Here is a 23,407-nt window from a genome sequence, read left to right as displayed (position 1 = left end):
CAAACTTTTCTACTTAAGAACCTGGTCACGGAACGAATTAAGTTCGTAAGTAGAGGTACCACTGTATTTCAATTAGAAATCACCTATCTTTGTCATGAATTTGGATGTTAATTGTCATCCACATTTGGCTCTGGTGCCCAATAGCATCTTAATATCTTTTGGGTGTGCAGAACATACCACAGGTGCATACTTTCCTGGTTGAGGAATTATGGATCCCAGCATCTCAACTTAAGCCAATGTTGGGAAAGGCTAGAGTTAGCTTTAGGTGGCAGTCTTCATTTTAAGTATGGGTTTGTAACAATACCTACCAACTTCTGTAGCACAGGTCACCAGCCATCGTACCATTTCCCTCCGTCTCCAGTTCAATGTTGATAAAGTCATGCGCATCACCTGCAAGAGTAGAAATAAGTAGAATATACTTTTTCACCCACCACCAGTGCTATGCAAAGAAAGGGCTGCATTCCCCCAGATCATCATATCATAAAAACTTCCATTGCTTCAACCCATTTTGGAGATTAACAGGCCTGGCTACTACAGGGGTCCCCAAACATTTTACACAGGGGCCCAGTTCACTGTCCCTCAGACTGTTGGAGGGCCGGACTATTAAAAAAACGTATGAACAAATCCCTATGCACATTGCACATACTTTATTTAAAGTAAAAAACAAAATGGGAACAAATACAATATTTAATATTTATTCTTCCTCTTTCTCTCTCTCTCTCTTTCTCTCTGTCCTTTTCTCTTTCTCTCACTTTCTCTCTCTTCTCTCTTTCTCTCACCCACTCTCTTTGTATCTCTCCCTCTTTCTCTCTCCTTCTTTCTGTCTCTCCCTTTCTATCTCTCCTCTACTAGGCTACTAGCTTCATAATTTGCCTAGATTGGAGGCCACATGGGAAGCATTATGTCCCATTTTTCAGTTGAGAAATGTGTGGTTGTTTAATTATTCAAATCAGGGGTCCCCAATGTTTCCGGCTTTGTGGGCTGGGTAGTGGTGGCGGCGGGAGAATGGATGGTTCTGTGAGAGTGGCAGGCTCACATGCAGTTCCATTTGCACAAGCAAATGACCTGATACGGGGCCATGGCTCAAGGTTGGGGGTCGCTGATTTAAATGGCCAGTATGCCCGAAATCCTGTAAGATAGCGGGATTAGCATTAAGATCAAAATTCAGCAGACTTTTCTTTGGCTAATATAGACATTTCATTAACCTTCAAGGCAGGTTTCCAATTTACTATAAAGATTTGGGAATTATTCATTTTTCCTGATGATTGTTAATGTCCTTACTTGTAGCCCCAGCTCCAGTGCTACATTAAGTAGGGTTGAATCAGCATTGCTATCAGCAGGTGTGGCAATCTTAAAAGCATCCTGAGCCAGTTTGAAGATCAAGGAAGAGGAGTGGATGTTCTTCTGAATTGCTTCTAAGACAGTCCGTAGACGCAGCATGTCACCTACAGAATAGAAAAGTTTATCCATTTGTTGGTTATGTCCACAATAAACTTTTCTAAAATAATAGTAAATATCTTCCTTCGCAAACTGAGTAAGCTTAAGTAATATTATTATTATTTTGTATATCCTGCTAGAAAGAAATCAGGTTGAGGGCTGAAATATTCAGCTACAGATTTCTTCTCAGATCCATTGGTGTCTTTCCGCTTAGCCTTTTTTTTTGGCTCAAGCAAATATACCGAGGGATTCTATGACAAATCTGCATTTTGCCTTTTTCTAGAGCCATGTAGACAAATAAGCCTAGATACGGCACAGAAATAAAAGGCTGTAACCCAATGTATATCATTTGCAATCTGAACTGCAATCATAAATTACAAGACAAAAATATGCTAGCAATATATACTAGCTCACATTAGATTGCATTATAAAAGTCAAAACACTAGTATTCCCCCCAAAGTTTCATTTTTAAATCTAACAGGCAAAACTTATTTTTAAAAAATTCAACTGCAGAAAAAAATATTTTCTATTTGGACGAAACATAAAGATGCTTTTGGTCTGCAAAGCCCAAAGTTTAATTCCTGGCCTTTTGTTCACCCTCAAGAAGCTAAATGTCCACCATAAGGTTGGAACCAAAACTGCTATCAAAAGTAGTTAGAGAATAAAACATTGTCAAGAGTGTCATGCAGAAAGCAAAACAGTGGCGAGAGCCAGAAACCACTCAGGAAAATGAGACAAAGAGCAATTGTATCCTATTATAGTCCAGCAAATCTGTAGCTAATGAACATGCTTTCCTCTGGTTTGTTTCAGAACTGTATCTCTCATAACATCTGGCCAAATATTAAGCACAGTTCAGGAAGAGGGTCAGAAACGTTAAGTGGGGATCCTATTAGATCTACAGTTCTTATACAGAAATCAAATCAAAGATAGCATCTCAAAGCTTTCCTCAATAGTAACTAAGGGAAAAAAAGGGGACACAAAAGGAAGCAATTATATGAGTCACACAGAAGGAGTTTGTCCCACTAACGCATCATTCCAATATTAGCAACTCTCCTACAAGCATCATAGAACCACACTTGCACTACAATATATGAGATGGGCATCCTATGAGTGACTTAACTTGCTTTTGGGGAGTTATGGATTTCTGGGAGTCCCACCAGGTAAGAATCCCTCCTAATATAGATAGGTGAGCTCACATTAATAAATGTAATTTCTCTTTGTTGATAAAGTAAGGAAGAATTATCTGGTCCAGCAGTTTCCCTCTTCCATACAGCCCAGTAGGAAATAGTCTGCAGTTTGCTGGTACTAATCATAAAGATGGCACATTTCTTGGGCATCAAAAATGTCTTGGTGTCAGAACATTCTTGTCTAGATTGCAGAAATTCTTGGAAAGTGAAACAACTGCTGTATCCAACAATTTGCTCAGAAAGTATCTTCCATAATTCTTTGTTTTGAATGAAATGAATGTATCTACTATTCTAGTAGTCATCAATGCCTGCCTGACATTTTATTTATTTATTTATTTATTTATTTATTTATTTATTTATTTATTTATTTATTTATTTTATCAAACAAGTACAGTAATACCTCGACTTATGAACCTAATTGGTTCCCGGGGGAGGTTCGTAAGACGAAAAGTTCAATTAATAAAGTACAAGTAAAATCAATTAATCCATGCAACGAAAAAAAAAAACGCAAAAAAAACCGCCGCCGCCCGGCTGTCACCTTTTGAAACAACCGGGGGGCTTCTCAGCGTCCTCCTGAATCCAAACGCCAAACCCGAACTTACGGGTTCGGCGTTCGGGAGGCCGCCGAGAAGCCCCGCCGCCCGGCTGTCGTCTTTTGAAACAGCCGGGGGGCTTCTCGGCGGCCTCCTGAACGCTGAACCCGGAAGTTCGGGTTTGGCGTTCGGGTTCAGAAGGATGCTGAGAAGCCCCCCGTCTGTTTCAAAAAGCAACAGCCGGGCGGCAGGGCTTTTCGGCGGCGGCAGCAGCGGGTTCGTAAGAAGGAAAAAGTTCGTAAGAAGAGGCAAAAAATTTCCGAACCCCGGGTTCATATCTCGGGTTGTTTGTAAGATGAGGGCTTCGTATCATGAGGTACCACTGTATAGCATTATAGTATGTGTTAACATAAGTATAAAGTAGAGATAGAAAGGATAAAAAGAAAGTAGGACTGGGACGGTAGAAAAGGGGAGAGATTGATTGTAGATAGTGTAAGGTTGAAAATTTTGGGATTGGGGGAAGAAACAACAGAGTTTGGTAGTGAAGTCCAGTCATTGACCACTCTGTTCGTATTTTCTGCAGTCTAGTTTGGAGCGATTTGCATTTAGTTTGTAACTATTACGTGCTCTTGTGTTGCTGCTGTTGACATGTATCGACATGTACAAATTGACTTACTATTACATTTCATTTGAAGAGCAGCTGGTGAATATTTCACATGGATCTCTAGTACAGATATACATATTCACTCACCTTTGGCTGCTGTCAGCATAGTGGAAGCAAGTTCACACTGTTGTGATTCCAAGTGTCCCAAAGTAAACCAACGGGGATACCTGCTATGGACCACTGAAACAATGTGGTGAGGATGTGTGACATCACCTGAGGGAGAAGTCTCCAAAACAGGCAGCCTAGGACGAACAAAGCCACAACATTAGGTCAATAGAAGGATACTTACTTTTTAAAATCATATTAAACATTCTCTGTATTGTCTTCTTGTGGCATGCTGGGGGAGAATGACCTGGGAAAGCTTTCCAAGGCTTTCAGCAGCATATGGTTATAAATTAGTCTTGAACAAATTGGAAAAGCCACAGGAGAACTAAGAAGGTATTTAAATACTGGTAAAGAAAAGTAAAACTTTAGACATGCACATTTTTTATGGTTGAAACCTGATTTGCCCTGCAGTTATGTAGTTCAAGGGGGTGCATGTGTAATTTCTTGCTGGATATCTTATGCACTTTAGAGCTATTTGTCCACATATTTATATACCGTGTTTCCCCGAAAATAAGACACTGTCTTATATTAATTTTTGCTCCAAAAGTTGTGCTACGTCTTATTTTCGGGGGGTGCCTTATATTTCTCAAATAAGACAAATTCACAGGCAGAAAAGCTGACACCCCCAAAGAAAGTGTACCGTACGGTACACTGATTACGGTACGGTACCTGTCAGTATGGCACCCACACACACAAACGACGGCACTTATATGGTACAACAGTATACTCCCGCTATTGCAGCTTCCGGCCACCAGAGGAACTACAGTCTACGCACTGTAGTGGAGACTGTAATGGCGGTGAGACAGCAGCAGACTGTGTCTGCTGTACTGGACGGTACAAAGCGATGGAAGGGGCCAGCAGGGGACGCCACATTATTACGGTACCGCTATGAACAGCTTTGAATGGTACCGTATGTTTTTCCACCGTACCGTATGTAAACTTGACTACGCCTTATTTTTGGGGGGATGCCTTATATTAGCAAATTCTGCAAAACCTCTGACATGCCTTACTTTCGGGGTACATCTTATTTTTGGGGAAACAGGGTAGATAGTCCTCAAATTATGCTGATAATTGAGAGTGGAATTTCCGTTGATAAACAATGTGGTCATAAAGTACGATATAATGTGACCGCATCATTTAACGACAGCAATCTCAGCGGTCTCTGTTGCCATTGTTAACCAAATCCCACTGGCTGTTAGAGGAGGACCCACCTCAATTCAAATCCTTCCCATCTTCATCCTTCCCAGCCCCATGACTCAGTAGAGCAGTGGTTCTCACTCCCTGGAGGGAGTGCAGAGCGATGCAAGGGGGGGCATGTGTGACCCCGGAGAACACGAGGGGTCAATTCCCTCTTGATCGATTCCCCAGGACGGAGAGTGTTTTCCCAGTTCCACATTGTTTAGCAACATTGTTTAGCAACGTAAATTCCACTCCCAATTATCAACATAATTTGAGGACTATCTATCTATATAAATATGTGAACGGATAGCTCTAAAGTGCATAAGATATACAGCAAGAAATTACACATGCACCCTCTTGGAGGCCAGAATAGAAGGCGGCCAGCGGGATGTAAGGGGCTACGTGGGTTCTTGTTCTTGGATGCCGCGGTAACCATGAACGGTATGGCGGACCTGCTCCTGTACGAAGGGGAGCATCCTGTGTAGCTAGACAAACGTTTCAAACGGCACCCTAAAGCCTCCTTCCACACCATTCACTGTGAGCGCCCAGCAGAGGCAGTGCTTCTGGGCCAGGCTGGCGACCCCCAAACATCGGCTTGATTAAGCTGGCCTGGCTTTGTGCCAAAAGAGGACCCTAGCCATGATAGCCTATGCCTGCCTAACTGAAAACTGGCTCCACTGAGTTCACTATGATTTACTTCCAGGTGAGTGGGTAGAGCAGCCTTCCCCAGCCAATAATTTACTTGCAGCTTATAATAAGCAAAATAATTATTAACACTAAAATTCCATTGGGGCCCAGATCGGAGTTTACTTCTTCTGGGGTGGAGGGGAAGGGGGCGTAACAGAAAATAATTGAGAAGCACAGCAGTAAAGTGAGACACAGGCTTCTCTGGAGGCTTTCTAAAGCATTATGAGAACAGCACATGTGATCATCAACCCTGGGGGTTTTTTTATAGCAAACCTCAAATTTATGGTTGTTACAGCATCCTTGTAATGATCGTATCTTATGATTCTTGATTAACTTTTCTTTTATGTACACTGAGAGCATATGCGCCAAGATAAATTCCTTGTGTATCCAATCACACTTGGCCAATAAAATTCTATTCTGTTCTGCTCTACTATATTATTTTCCTTAACAAGGGCAGTGACTTTAATGGTGGAAATTAAATGATGGAACTGGCGGTGATATAGACCTGGTGCATACACATAAGTTTTTGCTGTAGCATTTAGTGACAGAGTTGCCAGTCACAACTGTGGCCAATAAGTGAGGATTTCCTGTTAAGCTCTTGAATTTTATATTCTCTAATATGGGCATATGACAGCAGCCATGTTCTACCACTGTTTCTTACAAGCATGGAGCCACTAGAATTTCTACATTCCATTTGAATAAAATCCTAAATTCAAATTCAAATAAAATGTAAATTCAAATATCATTCCCTAGAGAATTGTATTTATCAATGAAATTGATCAACCGTGTTTGTTCATCGGGAACTCTATTTTCACATCCTTAAAAAAAAGAATGAACATATATGAACACGCTTGCTTTAAAAATCTATTAAAAATGCTGCAAGACTTTTGATATTGGAGAAAGTTGAAAAGAATGTAAGAAATGCCAGGCTTGGAAGGTGGGGAGAGAAATCTTTCTATCGCTCTTGTTTTCACTTGATTTTTTTAACAAAGGTGGTAAAAAAAGAGTGTACCAACCTCATGGAGCGCAATGCCAGCTTGTAGGCCAGATCAGCATCATGGGGCAGTAAGGCAGAAAAGAGGTACTTCGCAAAAGTGTGCATAGGTACACTTTCCCGGTGGATGACTTCACCAAGGCCACTAAAGGGACCACCTAGGCAAGAGCAGAAGCACATCAGTTTGCTTCTGAAGTTAGTTGGAGGAAAGATCAAAAGCAACATGAGAAAATATTATTTCACTGAAAGAGTAGTAGATCCTTGGAACAAACTTCCAGCAGACATGGTTGGTAAATCCACAGTAATTGAATTTAAACATGCCTGGGATAAACATATATCCATTGTAAGATAAAATACAGGAAATAGTATAAGGGCAGACTGAATGGACCATGAGGTCTTTTTCTGCCGTCAGTCTTCTATGTTTCTATGTTTCTCTACTTCAATCAAGCCTGTTTATCAGATTTATGTCTTATCTTTTCATCAAAAGCTCAAAATGGCACACATACGATGGTCGCCCAGAAAGTAATGCACCACTTTTTTTTTTCTCAGCCTACAATAATGGTACGAATACAAAACTTTAGATATAAGCTACAGTAATCACTGCAAAGGGCAAATAAACGGTGTTGAATATGTATAGAGTAATGTAAATAGTGGAACCAGACAAGTTGAATATGATTGGGTCAAAAGTTGACCGGGAAAATTTAAGTTGGTAACAGTTGCATTTAAGCCGGAAAGTGAAAGTATAAAAGCGGCAAGCTGACACTGTTTCAGTCAGTGGCGCCGAGAGATGAAGTCACTAGTTCAACGATATGCTTTATTACCCAGAATAAAAGCATTTTAAAGAAGCTGACACTGGCGACGAAGAAAGGTCGAACCTATGTGCCTTTCAACATGGACAACCTACCCATCGGACGAGTAGCTGACCCTTTCGACCGTGAAAAGTCAACCTGGGACAATTACTTAGGGAAATTCGAAGTCTTCCTTGAAGCAGCGGGAATGAAAAACGCAATGAATACATAAAAAATTCACATTAAAGAAAGTATTTGTGTAGTCCCTCTAATGCTCAGAAATGCAGGATCTAAACTACTCAGTGAACAAGATCCATAAACAAATCAATAGAGCCAGATCGATTCCCAGGGAGGACATATTAAAAGACAGGCCACAGAAATAGAACAATAGAACACTACTGGCTGTCGCCTACAGCTCATGGCTCAAACCACTCAAATGTGTTATTAATAATCTACAGCTTATTCTGGGCAATGATACTGGATTTTCTCAAGCAGTGAATGCCGGGCTTACACTTGCATGCAGTCAGTCAATCAACCTGAATCGGATTCTCACATTCAACAAGGCGATAACATGGGAACCAGTCCATGCAATAATCCAAGAGGTCTACTTTGCCATTATATCTATGCCAACAGCACTGTCACAGGCCCCAATAAGTACATGCAAAAGATCAGAGTCCTTTCATATGCTTTTCCTCCCAAGTGATACGCTACGTATGTACCATCATCTACTAGCAATGCCATTCTGAATGCTATGTAGTTCAAATGGGACAAACTTTGTGCAAAATAATACATGGACACAAATTTAATATCAAGACTCAAAACAAAGACAAAATAATACAATGGCACCTCTACTTAAGAACTTAATTCGCTCCATGATCAGGTTCTTAAGTAGAAAGGTTTGTAAGAAGAAGCAATTTTTCCCATAGGAATCAATGTAAAAGCAAATAATGTGTGCGATTGGGGAAACCACAGGGAGGGTGGAGGCCCTGTTTCCTCCTAGGAGATTCCTAGAGAGGCCCCATGGAGCAGTGTTTCCCAACCTTGGCAACTTGAAGATATTTGGACTTCAACTCCCATAATTCCCCAGGCAGCATTCGCTGGCTGGGGAATTCTGGGAGTTGAAGTCCAAATATCTTCAAGTTGCCAAGGTTGGGAAACACTGCCATGGAGGCTTCTCCCCGCCTTTTCCAGTTACAGTTTCAGAGGCTCGGGTTTGTAAGTGGAAAACAGTTCCTGAGAAGAGGCAAAAAAATCTTGAACATCTGGTTCTTATCTAGAAAAGTTTGTAAGTAGAGGCATTCTTAAGTAGAGGTACCACTGTATCAGAACATTGCAACTTGTCTGGATACATCACTGTAGATCGTACAAGGTCTCTTTTAGCAAAGCTGGACTATTAACAGCGCCATCGAGCAAAGGCAATCTCAGAACGCCTCATCAAACACAATGATTTTCGAACACATTACTATTGCTAATTAAGAAGTTCTTCAATCTGTTTCATGTGGAAGCTGCACCACCACTCTGTTCCTTCCATCCTGCTCCCCTCATTCCAATTCTATCTACAAAAATCTAGCCATTCTGTGCATCTAATGAAGTGAGTTGCAAGTCACAAAATTTTGTGTCTCTCAATAAAACTGGCTAGATCTGTTAGATTTGTTACTATGTACTGTTTTTTACCATTGCTGTGAGCCGCCCCAGTCTGCGGAGAGGGGCGGCATATATATCCAATAAATCTAATCTTAATCTAAATCTAATCTAATTCTTTCGGGTCTCCTCCTGCATCTTCTACAATCAAAGACTAACACAATTCTCTTCCTAAAATGTACAGTGGTACCTCAAGATACGAACCCCTCGTCTTACGAACAACCCGAGATACGAACCCGGGGTTCAGAAAAATTTTGCCTCTTCTTACGAACTTTTTTCGTGTTACGAACGGCAAACCCGAACTTCCGGGTTTGGCATTCCGGAGGCTGCTGGGAAGCCCCGCAGCCCGGCTGTCACCTTTTAAAACAGCCAGGGGGCTTCCCAGTTGCCTCCCGGAGCCAAACCCGGAAGTTCGGGTTTGGCGTTCGGCTTGGAGAGGCTGCTGGGAAGCCACCCGGCTGTTTTAAAATGTGACAGCCGGGCTGCGGGGCTTCTCGGCGGCAGCGGCAGGTACGTAAGACGGAAAACGTTCAGGAGGCCGCTTTGGGTTTTTGGCTGGGAGGGAGGGCAGGAGGTCCGACGCTGGGGGAGGGAGTCAGGAAGGTCCTCCTGCTCCCCCCCTCAGCGAAAAACACAAAGACGGTCTGCCATCGCATGACAGGCAGGGCGGAGCAGCGTGGAGCAAAGGGAGTCTGAAACCGCCAGCAGCTTCAGTTTCCCATTGCTCCGCGGGCGGCGGCAGACCGCCTTTGTATTTTTGGCTGGGGGGGGAAAGCAGGAGGCACAGGATCAGGCTGGCGGCGGGCACGGGAGAGGCAGCAGGTCTGCATCCTGGGCGGGTGGGCGGGCCGCGGGCGAGGAGGCGCGACCGAGCGGGCCGGCTCAGGCTCTGGCTAGGACGGGGCGGGCAGCGGCTGGGCGCGGCAGCGAGGGTGCGTCTGACTCGGGGCTGGCGGCGCCTGACGCAGCGGGGAACAACAGCGTGGGAGGCAGGAGAGGACCAGGCAACCGGAGCAGCATTGCCGCTGCTCCCGGCTTCGCTTCCCTGGCCGCCTTGGCTTCCCTGGCCGCTTCCCTGGCCGCCTGGCGCTGCGATCTTCCAATCTTCCCTTGGCGATCTTCTGATCTTCCCTGGCTTCCCTGGCCGCCTGGTGCTGCGATCAGAAGATCGCAGCGCCAGGCGGCCAGGGAAGTGGCCAGGGAAGCGGCCAAGGAAGCCAAGGGAACATCGGAAGATCGCAGCGCCAGGCGGCCAGGGAAGTGGCCAGGGAAGCGGCCAAGGAAGCCAAGGGAACATCGGAAGATCGCAGCGCCAGGCGGCCAGGGAAGCCAAGGGAAGATCGCCAAGGAAAATGCCCAGCCCAGCCCCCCCCCGGAGGCGTTTTCCTGGAAGGAATGCCATCCACCACCGAGCTTTTCGTAATCTGTTTAAATTTCCTTCACTCCCCCCCCCAACATTCCCCACCTTGCCTCGCTTGACTGGCCAGAGGACATGACATTCACCGCCTCCCGTGCCTCCTTTGGCTTTGCGATTGGACGCGCCTCCCGCCGCTCTGCCCAATCGCAAAGCCAAAGGAGGCACGGGAGGCGGTGAATGTCATGTCCTCTGGCCAGTCAAGCGAGGCAAGGCGGGGAATGTTGGGGGAGTGAAGAAAATTGAAAGAGATTACGAAAAGCTCGGTGGTGGTGATTGCACTCCTTTTAGGAAAACGCCTCCACGGGGGCTGGGCTGGGCATTTTCCTGGAAGGAATGCCATCCACCACCGAGCTTTTCGTAATCTGTTTAAATTTTCTTCACTCCCCCAACATTCCCCGCCTTGCCTCGCTTGACTGGCCAGAGGACATGACATTCACCGCCTCCCGTGCCTCCTTTGGCTTTGCGATTGGGCAGAGCAGCGGGAGGCGCGTCCATAGGCTTGGTCGGATCGCCGCAGCACCCTCCCTTCGCCAACCCTTTGGCGGTCACCGGTGGGCTTAGGGTGCCTCGGCACCGACTTCGCTGCCCCTTCCCCGTCAGCCAACATGAGCCGTAAGGAAGGGACCATCGTGGCCGGGCGGGGAGCGCCGCCTTCTTTCTCTTTTTCCCCCCCATCCCAGCCCCCCGGGCGGGAAGGGGGGGAGATCCGAACGGGGGAGGGGTAACGATTCTGGGCAGCCGCCGACCGTGCGGAGCGATCTTCTGCCGGCAAAGGGCGGGGAAGCCAGCGGCTGTAGCAGCTGGTGCAAGAGGCTTCCCCGCCCTTCGCCTGTGGCCAGCAGAAGATCGCTCCACTCGGTAGGCGGCTCTGGAGAGGCAGGAGCCGGGCACTGGCCTGCCTTTTGTCCCCCCTACCCACCGCCGCCGCCGCCGCCCGCTGGCTGCGAGCGCTCTGCCAGGCGGCCAGGAGGCATTCAGGGCGAAATGCATGGAGGAATGGGAAGCTGAAGCCACCGGCGTTTGAGCTTCTCATTCCTCCATGCCCTGAATGCCTCCTGGCTCAGGCGGGCGGTAGCAGACCGCCTTTGGGTTTTCGGCTCGGGGAGGAGGGAGTTAGGAAGGTCCTCCTGCTCCCCACCCCCAGCTGATAACCCAAAGGCGGGCTTGAGCCAGGAGGCATTCAGGGTGAAGTGCGTGGAGGGTTTGGCATTGGGGTTCAGGAGGCTGCTGGGAAGCCTCCCGGCTGTTTTAAAAGGTGACAGCCGGGCTGCGGGGCTTCCCAGCAGCCTCCCGAACCCTGAAATTTTGCCAAACTTCCAGGTTCGGGAGGCTGCTGGGAAGCGCCCCCCCCCGGCTGTTTTAAAAGGTGACAGCCGGGCGGCAGCGTTTTTTTGCGGGGGTTTTTTTGCTGTTGCACGGATTAATTGACTTTACATTGTTTCCTATGGGAAACAATGTTTCGTCTTACGAACCTTTCATCTTACGAACCTCCTCCTTGCACCAATTAAGTTCGTATCATGAGGTATTACTGTACTTATGTATTTATTTGATTGATTTTTTTTTTTAATGGTGCCCTTCTCCTTAGACTCAGGGCAGCTTACAACATGTTAGCAATATCACTTTTTTTAAACAGAGCCAGCCTATTTACCCCACAATCTGGGTCCTCATTTTACCCACCTCGGAAGGATGGAAGGCTAAGTCAGCCTTGAGCCGGTGATGAGATTTGAACCACTGACCTGCAAATCTACCAGTCAGCTTTAGTGGCCTGCAGTTCTGCACTCTACCCACTGTGCCACCTTGACTCATGCTAGAGATTTATCTGCTTTATCTAATCCTGATACTCCCAACTTTTTTTCCAATACATATCACTATCAAATTCTTCTATCCAAAAGTATTTTGATATCATTATCTCATTGGCATATGCTATTGTGACCAAGGATATTGACCGGATTTCCGATATGGAATTTACTAGAGAGAATCTAAATAATATTTTTTCCTGGATTGTAGACACAGCTTTGTCTCTCATGAGTGATTGGCAGCAGCATCTCAGTCCTCTCACCTTCCAGAAGCAGAATGCACTGCTTGCGTAGGGTCTGCACCAATACAGCATCCAGCTCCAACTCTTGCAGGCAGGCAATAATCTGTTCTTCGTTACGCCACACTTTGTCTTGCGCATAAAGACCTTCTGGCATCACCCGTTGCTGCCCCATCCCCATCAGTGCCACTTCCAAAGCCAGAGATAGGTAGGATTCTCCATTCTCGGGGCAATTGTTGGTCACAGGTACATGCTGATACGCTGGAGGCTTTGACTCACCAGCATCTGATGGCCAAGAAAAGAATTAAGAGGACAGGTGGATCCGACTCCATATTTATTTAGTTAGTTAGTTAGTTATTGGATTTATATGCCGCCCCTCTCTGTAGACTCGGGGCAGCTAACAACAGTGATAAAAACAATATGTAGCAATCCAATAATAAAACAACTAAAAACCCCTTATTATAAAAACCAGACATACATACAGACATACCATGCATAAACTTTAGAGGCCCAGGGGGAAAGAATATCTCAGTTCCCCCATGCCTGACGGCAGAGGTGGGTTTTAAGGAGCTTACGAAAGGCGAGGAGGGTGGGGGCAATTCTGATCTCTGGGGGGAGTTAGTTCCAGAGGGCCGGGGCCGCCACAGAGAAGGCTCTTCCCCTGGGTCCCACCAAACAACATTGTTTAGTTGACGGGACCTAGAGAAGGCCCACTCTGTGGGACCTAATCGGTCGCTGGGATTCGTGCGGCAGAAGGCGGTCCCGGAGATAATCTGGTCCGGTACCATGAAGGGCTTTATAGGTCATAACCAACACTTTGAATTGAATTGTGACCGGAAACTGATCGGCAACCAATGCAGACTGCGGAGTGTTGGTGTAACATGGGCATTTTTGGGAAAGCCCATGATTGCTCTCGCAGCTGCATTCTGCACGATCTGGAGTTTCCGAACACTTTTCAAAGGTAGCCCTATGTAGAGAGCGTTACAGTAGTCGAGCCTCGAGGTGATGAGGGCGTGAGTGACTGTGAGCAGTGACTCCCAGTCCAGATAGGGCCGCAACTGGTATACCGTAGTTATAATTTATAATAGTTATAAGTTATAATACCGTATCCCTACATGGCATCGGACCAGAATATCTCTGGGCAGGACCGCCTTCTGCCACACGAATCCCAGCGACCGGTTAGGCCCCACAGAGTTGGCCCTTCCGGGTCCCATCGACGAAACAATGTCGTCTGGCGGGACCCAGGGGAAGAGCCTTCTCTGTGGCGGCCCCGACCCTCTGGAATCAACTCCCCCCGGAGATTAGGACTGTCCCCACCCTCCTAGCCTTTCACAAAGTCCTTAAAACTCACCTCTGGGGGAATTGATTCCCTTGGGCCGTTTCCGCTTTATTTATGGTTTGTATGAGATGTATGAATGTTTTTATATTAATGGGTTTTAAATTGTTTTAATTTTGGATTTGTACTGTTATTGTTGTTGTGAGCCACCCCGAGTCTTTGGACAGGGGCGGCATACAAATCTAATAAATAATAAGTAAATAAATAAAATAAATTTCTTCTCATGCCTTCCAAGAAACACAATCAGGTTGGCTCTATTAATGATATTGATCCAAACTACCCACTCACAGCAAAACACAGTGGTTGTTTTTGCTGCAGATCATGTGCTCAGTTACACTGGTGCAGCTGTGCTGTGCTACACAGCTCCATTAATTCCATCCCACTACCTCCTCAAGTACACTGCATAGGGATCATAAGGAGCATTACACAAATCTTTGGACTATGAACAAATTAAAAGAGCGAAACACTGCTTACTCTGCTAGTAGCTTGGGATGTTTTCTGGAACGGATTTTTTTTGCATTTTTTCACACAAAGAACTTCATTAGATATCAATTCCTGAGGAATATCGTGTGCTTGGCAGAAGTCAGCCATGCCAAGCGCAGATGCCAAAGAGCAAAACATCTCTGGGACCGCTTTCTGCCGCACGAATCCCAGCGACCGATTAGGTCCCACAGAGTGGGCCTTCTCCGGGTCCCGTCAACTAAACAATGTCGTTTGGCGGGACCCAGGGAAAGAGCCTTCTCTGTGGCGGCCCCGGCCCTCTGGAACCAACTCCCCCCCAGAGATCAGAATTGCCCCCACCCTCCTCGCCTTTCGTAAGCTCCTTAAAACCCACCTCTGCCATCAGGCATGGGGGAACGGAGATATTCTTTCCTCCTGGGCCTCTACAGTTTATGCATGGTAAGTCAGTATGTATGTCTGGTTTTTATAATAAGGGTTTTTTAGTTGTTTTATTATTGGATTGCTACATATTGTTTTTATCACTGTTGTTAGCCGCCCCGAGTCCACGGGGAGGGGCGTCATACAAATCCAACAAATAAATAAATAAATAAACATCAAAGATGCCGTATTATTAGCTAGAGTTAAAGGGCTACACGACAAAAGTCTAAGGCAGAGGTCTTCAAACTTGGCAACTTTAAGACTTGTGGACTTCAATTCCCAGCAATTCTCCAGCCAGCCAAGTTTGGGGACCCCTGAAACTCTTCTCTCACAAGACTATTCCCATTGAAAATTGTGAGCTGGGCTTTTCACATTTATTTATATACATACAGCTTTTACACACACACACACACACACACACACACACAGGCATTTAATAACAACAGGAATATGTGGATGTCTCCAAGATGAACACAGAGAAAAAAGAACAGAACCGGGTTTGAATTCAAAGTTTGCAATCTGATGTTCTCATTCTCATACCTGAAACATCAAGGCTGTTTTCATCCTCTATTCTACATGCTTCTGTCAAAGTGAGAAATAAGCAGCCGATCGGATTGAGAGGATGTCCTACCCAGCTTTCCAGGTTTGTGATGGTGGTTGCTCCTCTCTGCAATAGTTCTAGAGGACAGCACAAAACAAGAAAAATCCCAGAATAAGGTCACGCGGGGCATCCTGTTTGGCGTCATCTTCCAAACCACAATAGTCAAAACTATCCCAGAAATCCTGTGATAGATAATAGGGATTCCTTTCAATTCGTTGTATTTATTCTCCGTTCCTCCATTGTGACAAGGTTGTTCCAACAAGGTTGTGCCCAGTTGTGGCATCAATTTTTGAAGTACAGTGGTACCTCTACTTACGAACTTAATTCGTTCTGTGACCAGGTTGTTAAGTAGAAAAGTTTGCAAGAAGAAGCAATTTTTCCCATAGGAATCAATGTAAAAGCAAATAATGCGTGCAATTGGGGAAACCCCAGGGAGGGTGGAGGCCCGGTTTCCTCCCAGGAGATTCCTAGAGAGGCCTCATGGAGGCTTCTCTCTGCCTTTTCTAGCCCTGTTTCCTCCCAGGAGATTACTAGAGAAGCCCCATGGAGGTTTCTCCCCACTTTTTCCGGCCCTGTTTCCTCCCAGGAGATTCCTAGAGAGACCCCATAGAGGCTTGTCCCTGCCTTTTCTGGCTACAGTTTCGGAGGCTCAGGTTTGTAAGTGGAAAATGGTTCTTGAGAAGAGGCAAAAAAATACTGAACACCCGGTTCGTATCTAGAAAAGTTCGCAAGTAGAGGCATTCTTAGATAGAGGTACCACTGTATTGTAAATTCCATGCATTCTGGGTTTACAAAAAGACCAATGGCCAACTCTGTCCAACAGCAGTCACTTATGTATCCTTTATATAGGCAACACCAACTTTTAAATGGACACTAATTTTTTTAAAAAGATCGTTGCAAAAATAATTGCTCTATGGCTAAAATTTGTTTGGAAAGATCAGGGTGGCAACCCAGGGATTTGCTATGTTCCAAACAGCATAAAAATAATGTTATCAAGAAGTCCAAATTAAAAATTCAGAAAGTTGGATTGGTACCAAGTCACAAACACAAGTTAATTCATACCTTTCTTCTGGTGCTTATATACGTCAAGCTGCCTCTGTTGTTGTAGTCTTAGTGTGTTGATTATGGCCACAGTAAGCCGGAGCGCCTCCTTGGGGTATCCATGGGACCGTAAGGCATCAACCCGGGCACAAGCAGTTGGGACATGTTCTGTGGCATCATGTAAGGATAGAAGACAACTAAGCCTCAATTAGAGACAAATGAATTATACAGGCAGTCTATGCTAAAGATTCAACTGAACACTATGAATGTAAAGCTAAGTTTTATTTATACAGTATAATCTGTCTGTTCTGTTCTGTTGCATTCCCCCTCTTAATGATGACTAACATGTAGAAATAGGCCTTTTGATGCTTGTTTGGTTTTCTCTTTGTCTTTTTCATAGCGCGTGTATATAATTTGCAGCTTTCATACTTTATTTGAGCTGTTGTATCTGCCAAACCACTATTAACATAACCTTGTTTTTTTAAAAAAATAAAACCAGATAAAACCCAAAGTGGTATAATGTTCATCCATGAAGCAGATTTTTCAACTCCTTCTTTTCAAAAGATAACCCAAAGACCCAGAGGTATTATTTCCCCTGATCATAGTATTGTCAGAGCTGCACTTTCAGAAGATAGCCAGCCCAAGCAAGCTAACCAACTCAAGCAGCCAGCCACAGACTAATAGATATGGAGTTGAAGTCCTCAATGAAACACAGCAGCAGCAGGAAGTCTTGCAAAAATATATTTACTTCTTATTTACACTACTAATTGTATTCTATCTTACTATACATACATCACACGAGTATCTCACTAGTATCTCACTACAACTATCTCAATTACAGTAACTCACAGGAACCAAACAGTCCAATACTTCAATACAGCAGCAGGAACTTCAGATCAGAGCATGGAGAACAGAGCACACATCATAGATCAGAGAATCAGAGAGCAATACTAAAGCTCTTACATATTTAAATACTTATCACCCAATCAGGCTGCTGCATGCTTAATTAACTCAGAATGACTCAGCATTCTCTTTGTAATCCTTCCTTCTGCATTGAGATATTACCTCAGGATATTGCTTAATTCTGACAAGTATATTCTATTGAATGAAAATATTAAAAAGGAGGCAAATGTGGGAACAAATGTACCTTTGCTCCTAACATTCTAATTTTATTGCAAAAGGAAGTTGCCTGGGTATGTTTCGAACCTCCCTTGGTCCCATGGTCTTACGATACGACATTTCACATTCATACTGAGCCACAGTTACAATTTCATCCTTCAACCTCTTGTTTACTCAACGCTCTTTATGAAATAGAAACCTGATACAGTCTTCTATCTTTTATCACAGAGTTGGTCTTCTCAGGGTCCCATCAGCTAGCTTAGGGGTAGGCAAAGTTGGCTCTTCTATGACATGTGGACTTCAACTCCCAGAATTCCTGAGTTAGCATGATTGGCTCAGGAATTCTGGGAGCTGAAGTCTACAAGTCATAGAAGAGCCAAATTTGCCTATCCCTGAGCTAGACAGTGTCAGCTGGCAGGGCTACGTGGGAGGGCCTTCTCTGTGGTGGCTCTGGCTCTCTGGAACCAACTTCCCCTGGAGATCCACATGATTTCCACCCTCCTGGCCTTCCGAAAGGCCATGAAAACATGGCTCTGCTGGCAGGCCTGGGGCCAGTGAACCACACCATCTAGCCCTGGTTGAATGGATGAATATTTTACTATTAAGGGTTTTTAAATTGTTTTTATATATTTTTATTATTGTATGCCACCCAGAATCTGGAAGGAGTTGGGCGGCTTATAAATCGCAAAAATAAATAAAATAAATAAATTCATCTGTTCTTGATGATTGTTTCCCCCCCCCCCCCACACACACACCTCTGCCCCAAAGTCACAGCGACTTGGAGAAGCGTAGATCAGTGTTTCCCAACTTTGGCAACTTGAAGATATTTGGACTTCAACTCCCAGAATTCCCCAGCCAGCGAATGCTGGCTGGGGAATTCTGGGAGTTGAAGTCCAGATATCTCCAAGTTGCCAAGGTTGGGAAACACTGGCGTAGATGATACAGGCTTGAAAGGTGCAAAGAACTTCTTCCTCTCTTAAATGTCTCCGTCGTGGAGAATCCAGACAGAAAGTCACAGGAGTGGACAATCTGTTTTTTAATATTAATTTTTATTAGTTTTAATTACAATATAAGACTCACACAACATAAAACAAGGGTTTTGTGAAACAATCTGTGAGAAAACTTTTTTGTTAAGGCAAACCCCCAACACTTTACCCTTAGATTATCTACGGTTGACCTATCCAGATTCCTAAGAGGTCAGTAAGGGGCAAGTACAAGTGCACTAGAGTGCCTTCCGTCCCCTGTCCTATTGCTCTCCTATATCTCCTATACCTTTCTTCTATTCCTATATCTCTTCTTCTATTCTTTCATTGATATGTTCTATTCCTATATCTTCTTTTCTATTCTTTCTTAGATATATTTTAATATGAGTATCTCCTCTATAACCTTCATCATGTATTTTACTATGTGCATATTGATATATACCCACTAAAACCCTCATTGTGCATTGGACAAAATAAATAAATAAAAATAAATAAATAAATAAATTTCAGAATTTTTTATGATAGCTACATCTCTTTTCCCTGCCTTCCTCCAAACCCTCAGCTGATTTGCTCCACATTTTTAATGCTCCTGAAGAAAATACTTGAGTCCCTTTCAAAAACGTTTGTTCATTCTAAGTGCAATATGCACGCCTTTTAAAAAACTATATCATTCAGACCTTGCTGGCAAATAAAAAAACCAATCCTCAATGCTCCCAATTTCCTCCAGGAGGAGCTCCAAGTAAAAGAAGGAATTGGACCATGCATTTCATTTATGCCTTTGGCAAATTCAAATGATCTATCCAAATAAGGATTGAGGAGGAGAAGGAAGGTGCAGAGATGGCTAAAAACTTTTGTCACCTGACTGAGGTCCCATGCACTGGCTGTTATAACCCTGAATTTCTATATTCTGTGCTACACAGGTCTTATTTTCCTAATGAAGCTGTAAAGAGGTGGATCTATTATATTATAATATTGGATTAATTTAGCACGGTAAACTTCATTGATCTAGATGAAAAGCCCATTACAGTACAATCATTAGCAACTTCAGTGTTTGGCTACAGGTTTCAGTTTTAATCCCTTTCATTTTCCATATTTTTCAGAGTACTGTATAAGATGCACCCTAGTTTTGTGGGAAGAAAACAGGGAAAAAGGTCTTTGCCTCCCAGCAGTTTGCCAAACAGCAAACAGCACAGATGATATACAGTATACTGTTTGCTGTGTATTTCTGTGCAGGGGGGCCTGACCCATAAAAAATATTATTATTATTATTTATTGGATTTGTATGCCGCCCCTCTCCGTAGACTCGGGGCGGCTAACAACAGTGGTAAAAACAACATGCGACAATCCAATACTAAAACAGCTAAAAACCTTATTATAAAACCAATCATACATACAAACATATCATACATAAATTGTAGAAGCCTAGAGGGAAAGAATATCTCAGTTCTCCCAAGCCTGACGGCAGAGGTGGGTTTTAAGGAGCTTACGAAAGGCAAGGAGGGTGGGGCTATTCTAATCTCTGGGGGGAGTTGGTTCCAGAGGGCCGGGGCTGCCACAGAGAAGGCTCTTCCCCTGGGTCCTGCCAAACGACACTGTTTAGTTGACAGGACCCGGAGAAGGCCCACTCTGTGGGACCTAACTGGTTGCTGGGATTCGTGCGGCAGCAAAGAATTAAATAACTTTATGTTATGGCAGTATATTAATGTCAGAAAGGTCTTTTAAATGTAATTACACTAACTCATCCCAATTATTTAAATAGATCTATTCCAAACATGACTAAGTCAGGGTTTAACTCAGCTGCCTTATCTTAATACTAAAATAGGATACTGTTACATTTCAGATTATATTTTTACAGATCTTTAAATTGATGTGGCTTTCTGGAAGCATACATTATTCTTTATTATTTAAAAGAAGATACAATAGCACTGGGCCTCTTCAGATCAAAAAATTATTTTAAAAAGTTTCTTCATTTTGTTAAGTTGTTAAGAGCAATAATAAAGCAGTTCTAATTAGACAAATAAGTCTATTAATTTGAACATTCTATAGACATTTATAGTTATTGACTTACCTCTTTGCATGCATCCAGATTCAGTAACGGATTAGCACAAGAAAATGAAATCCTGCCTCTGCTTCTCTTTCCCAATTTGCCTCCTTGCAGCTAAGGCTGCACTTTAGTTTAACTTTCATTGTAGCACGTGGCTTGCCTGCAGCCTCAGTCAGCTGAGGGTGGGGAAGCTGCTAATCAATTGCTTGGCTTATTGGGCTCGGTTCCTTTTGTTGCAAAGATATAAATTGCTGGGAGATGGAGGCCAAAGGGTGGGAGTGGCTGGCAGGCTACATTTGGTGTATAAGACGCACCCAGGTTTTCACCCTCTTTTGGCGGGTGGTTGTAAAACGATGCGTTTTACACTCCCCAAAAATACGTTAATTTCAACCAATTTGCAATTTTGTTATTAGTATAATTTCTGGCCTGGTTACCAGTGCACTATTGCATTTAATCGCAACATCAGCAAACTCTTTCCATACTGAATTAGGAGTGTTTCAATACATGGTATCCCAATGTATAGCTAAGAAAGGAAGGGGCTACCTTAGGCTCTGAGAGTATTGAGTATTGCAAGTAACTAAGTGCCAGGCTTTTCAAGTTCTGGAAAGTAAGTAAGTGAAGTAAGTCTCCTTAGAAGAGGGACAGCACCCACAAATGCAAGAATATTATTCTGTCCTAGAGAATATTATTCTGTCGTAGGACAAAATATTATTTTGTCCTATTTGTTGAAGCTTTTTCTTCAACAAATATTTTTTTTTAAAAAAAACCCAACCACCTGCACAGCAACCAGAACCCGGAAACTTACCCAGCCACAATGGTTGTCCTTGTGAGTTGAAAAGAAGACCCTCACCCTCCCTGGGATAAGATGGAGAAATGTAGAAATCACTGCTGATTATTCGCTGGAGGTGGCTGTCCTGCCAGTGGAGGTCACAGCCTTCAATGGCACGAGTGAATACTGTGCGTCGTGGCCTTGTTAAAGAGCCTATAAGGAAAAGAACAGGTCAGAATATAAAAACCCAAGCCACATCCTGCTGGATCAGATCTCTAACACTCCCACACCCCCAACATGGCATAGATTCTCACACGGGGCAATCAATTGCACAAGGAAGCCTACTGGTCATCCAGCAGATGGCCATTGAAAACAGTCTCTCATCCATCAAGGCTAATCAGATAGAATATCCAAGTACAGAGCGGTCTTCTCAAACTATTCCCCCTGTTTGGGGCAATCCATTGGTCACAATGGACCTTTTTACTGCCAAAATGCTCACATACATTAAAACTGAACACAGGGCAAGGAAAGTACAACTCAATCCCTGACGGAAGGACTAGGAAGAGTTCTAAGCAGGACATTGAATAAGAACTCAATGCTATGCTTTGCTTTGCTTTGCTGTGCTGTGCTACTCACATAGTTTTTAATCTGCCTTTTGGTTTTAGAAAGATAGACTCCAAGGACATTAAAATCTTTGTACAACATTCCAGGTCTATTGTCATCGTAAGAAATCTATTAGCAGGATTTGTTGCCATTTGCAATATAAGGCCCAGGGCAAGAATGCTGTTGCCATGCTGTATTGAAAATATTTCTCCCAATATCAATAGGATTTGGGAACTTTGCCCACAAAGATTGTGAAATCTAGTCCCTGATGTATTATATATTAAGTATTATGAGTCCATTTTTATGCGTTCAACTTACTCAAACTCTTTGCAGTCTCAAACTCAATGTTTGAGACGGCAAAGCATTTGTTTGATGCTTCTACCGAGTATTGTTAGCAAAATTGTTATTAGAAAATATTATTATAAAATCCAGCTATACAAATTATAGCGTTTCCATCATAAAACAGCATGGGGAAATAATTGAGGAGAGAGATAAAGCTGACAAATTCTGTTCTAAACTGGATGATTTCCAAGTAATATTACAACAACAAAAATAACAACCTACAGCAGTGTCCATCTACTGGCTGGTACTAATGACTGAGCAAGAATACAGGGAGGGAATTAAAGAGAAGATCAGGAACAGGGAAGAGAGAGAGAGAGAGGCCACTATAATATCCCATTATGAGGACAGGAGCTAGGAAGAAGACAAGATGCTGGGACATTTTAATAATAACTAGGCAACCCGTGCCCCACTGGGTCATCATTTAAAAAATAATCCCATACCTAAACAGATAAAGATAATGATCACTGGTCAGCAAAAAAAACAACAATGAGGGGGGCAGTGATTTCCAACTTCCTGCAAACCTCCCCACTAACTTTCCTTGTAAAAAGCTGACAAGGAGTGTTGCAAATGATGATTACATCATTGCAGTTGACTGTGGCTCTTTGGTAGCACAGCAGCATTGAAGCAGCCACAATTTTGCCAAGTTTGTCAAATTTTGCCCACAAGAGTCACAAATAGAAACATAGAAGATTGACAGCAGAAAAAGACCTCATGGTCCATCTAGTCTGCCCTTGTACCATTTCCTGTATTTTATCTTAGGATTGACATATTTTATTTATTTATTTTTTATTTATTCTTTGTCCAATATACAATACATATGGAAGAAAATAGACATTAAGTAATATATATAAGGATAGTAAGTAAAAAAGAAGAGAAGTAGATGAGAGGGAGAGAATATATATGATATATGAGAAAAGGAAAGACAATTGGACAGGGAACGTTAGGCACATCAGTGCACTTATGTACGCCCCTTATGTTTATCCCAGGCATGTTTAAATTCAGTTACTGTGGATTTACCAACCA

The 23,407-nt window shown here is 43.6% G+C and overlaps 1 protein-coding gene across 1 annotated transcript in view; it reads right to left on the bottom strand.

Moving 5' to 3' along the window:
- ZSWIM5 (zinc finger SWIM-type containing 5) overlaps positions 1-23,407 on the bottom strand; it is a 148,931-nt gene that overhangs the window by 3,533 nt on the left and 121,991 nt on the right. Inside the window, exons 6-13 of the mRNA XM_070745770.1 lie at positions 21,476-21,652; positions 16,546-16,692; positions 15,423-15,560; positions 12,692-12,952; positions 6,809-6,944; positions 3,909-4,063; positions 1,282-1,445; positions 309-390 (exon numbers count right to left, since the gene is read on the bottom strand). Of these exons, the coding sequence (XP_070601871.1) occupies positions 309-390; positions 1,282-1,445; positions 3,909-4,063; positions 6,809-6,944; positions 12,692-12,952; positions 15,423-15,560; positions 16,546-16,692; positions 21,476-21,652 (1,260 nt within the window). The remainder of the gene's footprint in view (positions 1-308; positions 391-1,281; positions 1,446-3,908; positions 4,064-6,808; positions 6,945-12,691; positions 12,953-15,422; positions 15,561-16,545; positions 16,693-21,475; positions 21,653-23,407) is intronic.

This window comes from Erythrolamprus reginae, chromosome 3, assembly GCF_031021105.1.
Source record: "Erythrolamprus reginae isolate rEryReg1 chromosome 3, rEryReg1.hap1, whole genome shotgun sequence".
Classification (NCBI taxonomy): domain Eukaryota; kingdom Metazoa; phylum Chordata; class Lepidosauria; order Squamata; family Dipsadidae; genus Erythrolamprus; species Erythrolamprus reginae.
Note: the sequence above shows the minus strand (reverse complement) of the source record. Positions and strands in the feature narration are given on the sequence as shown.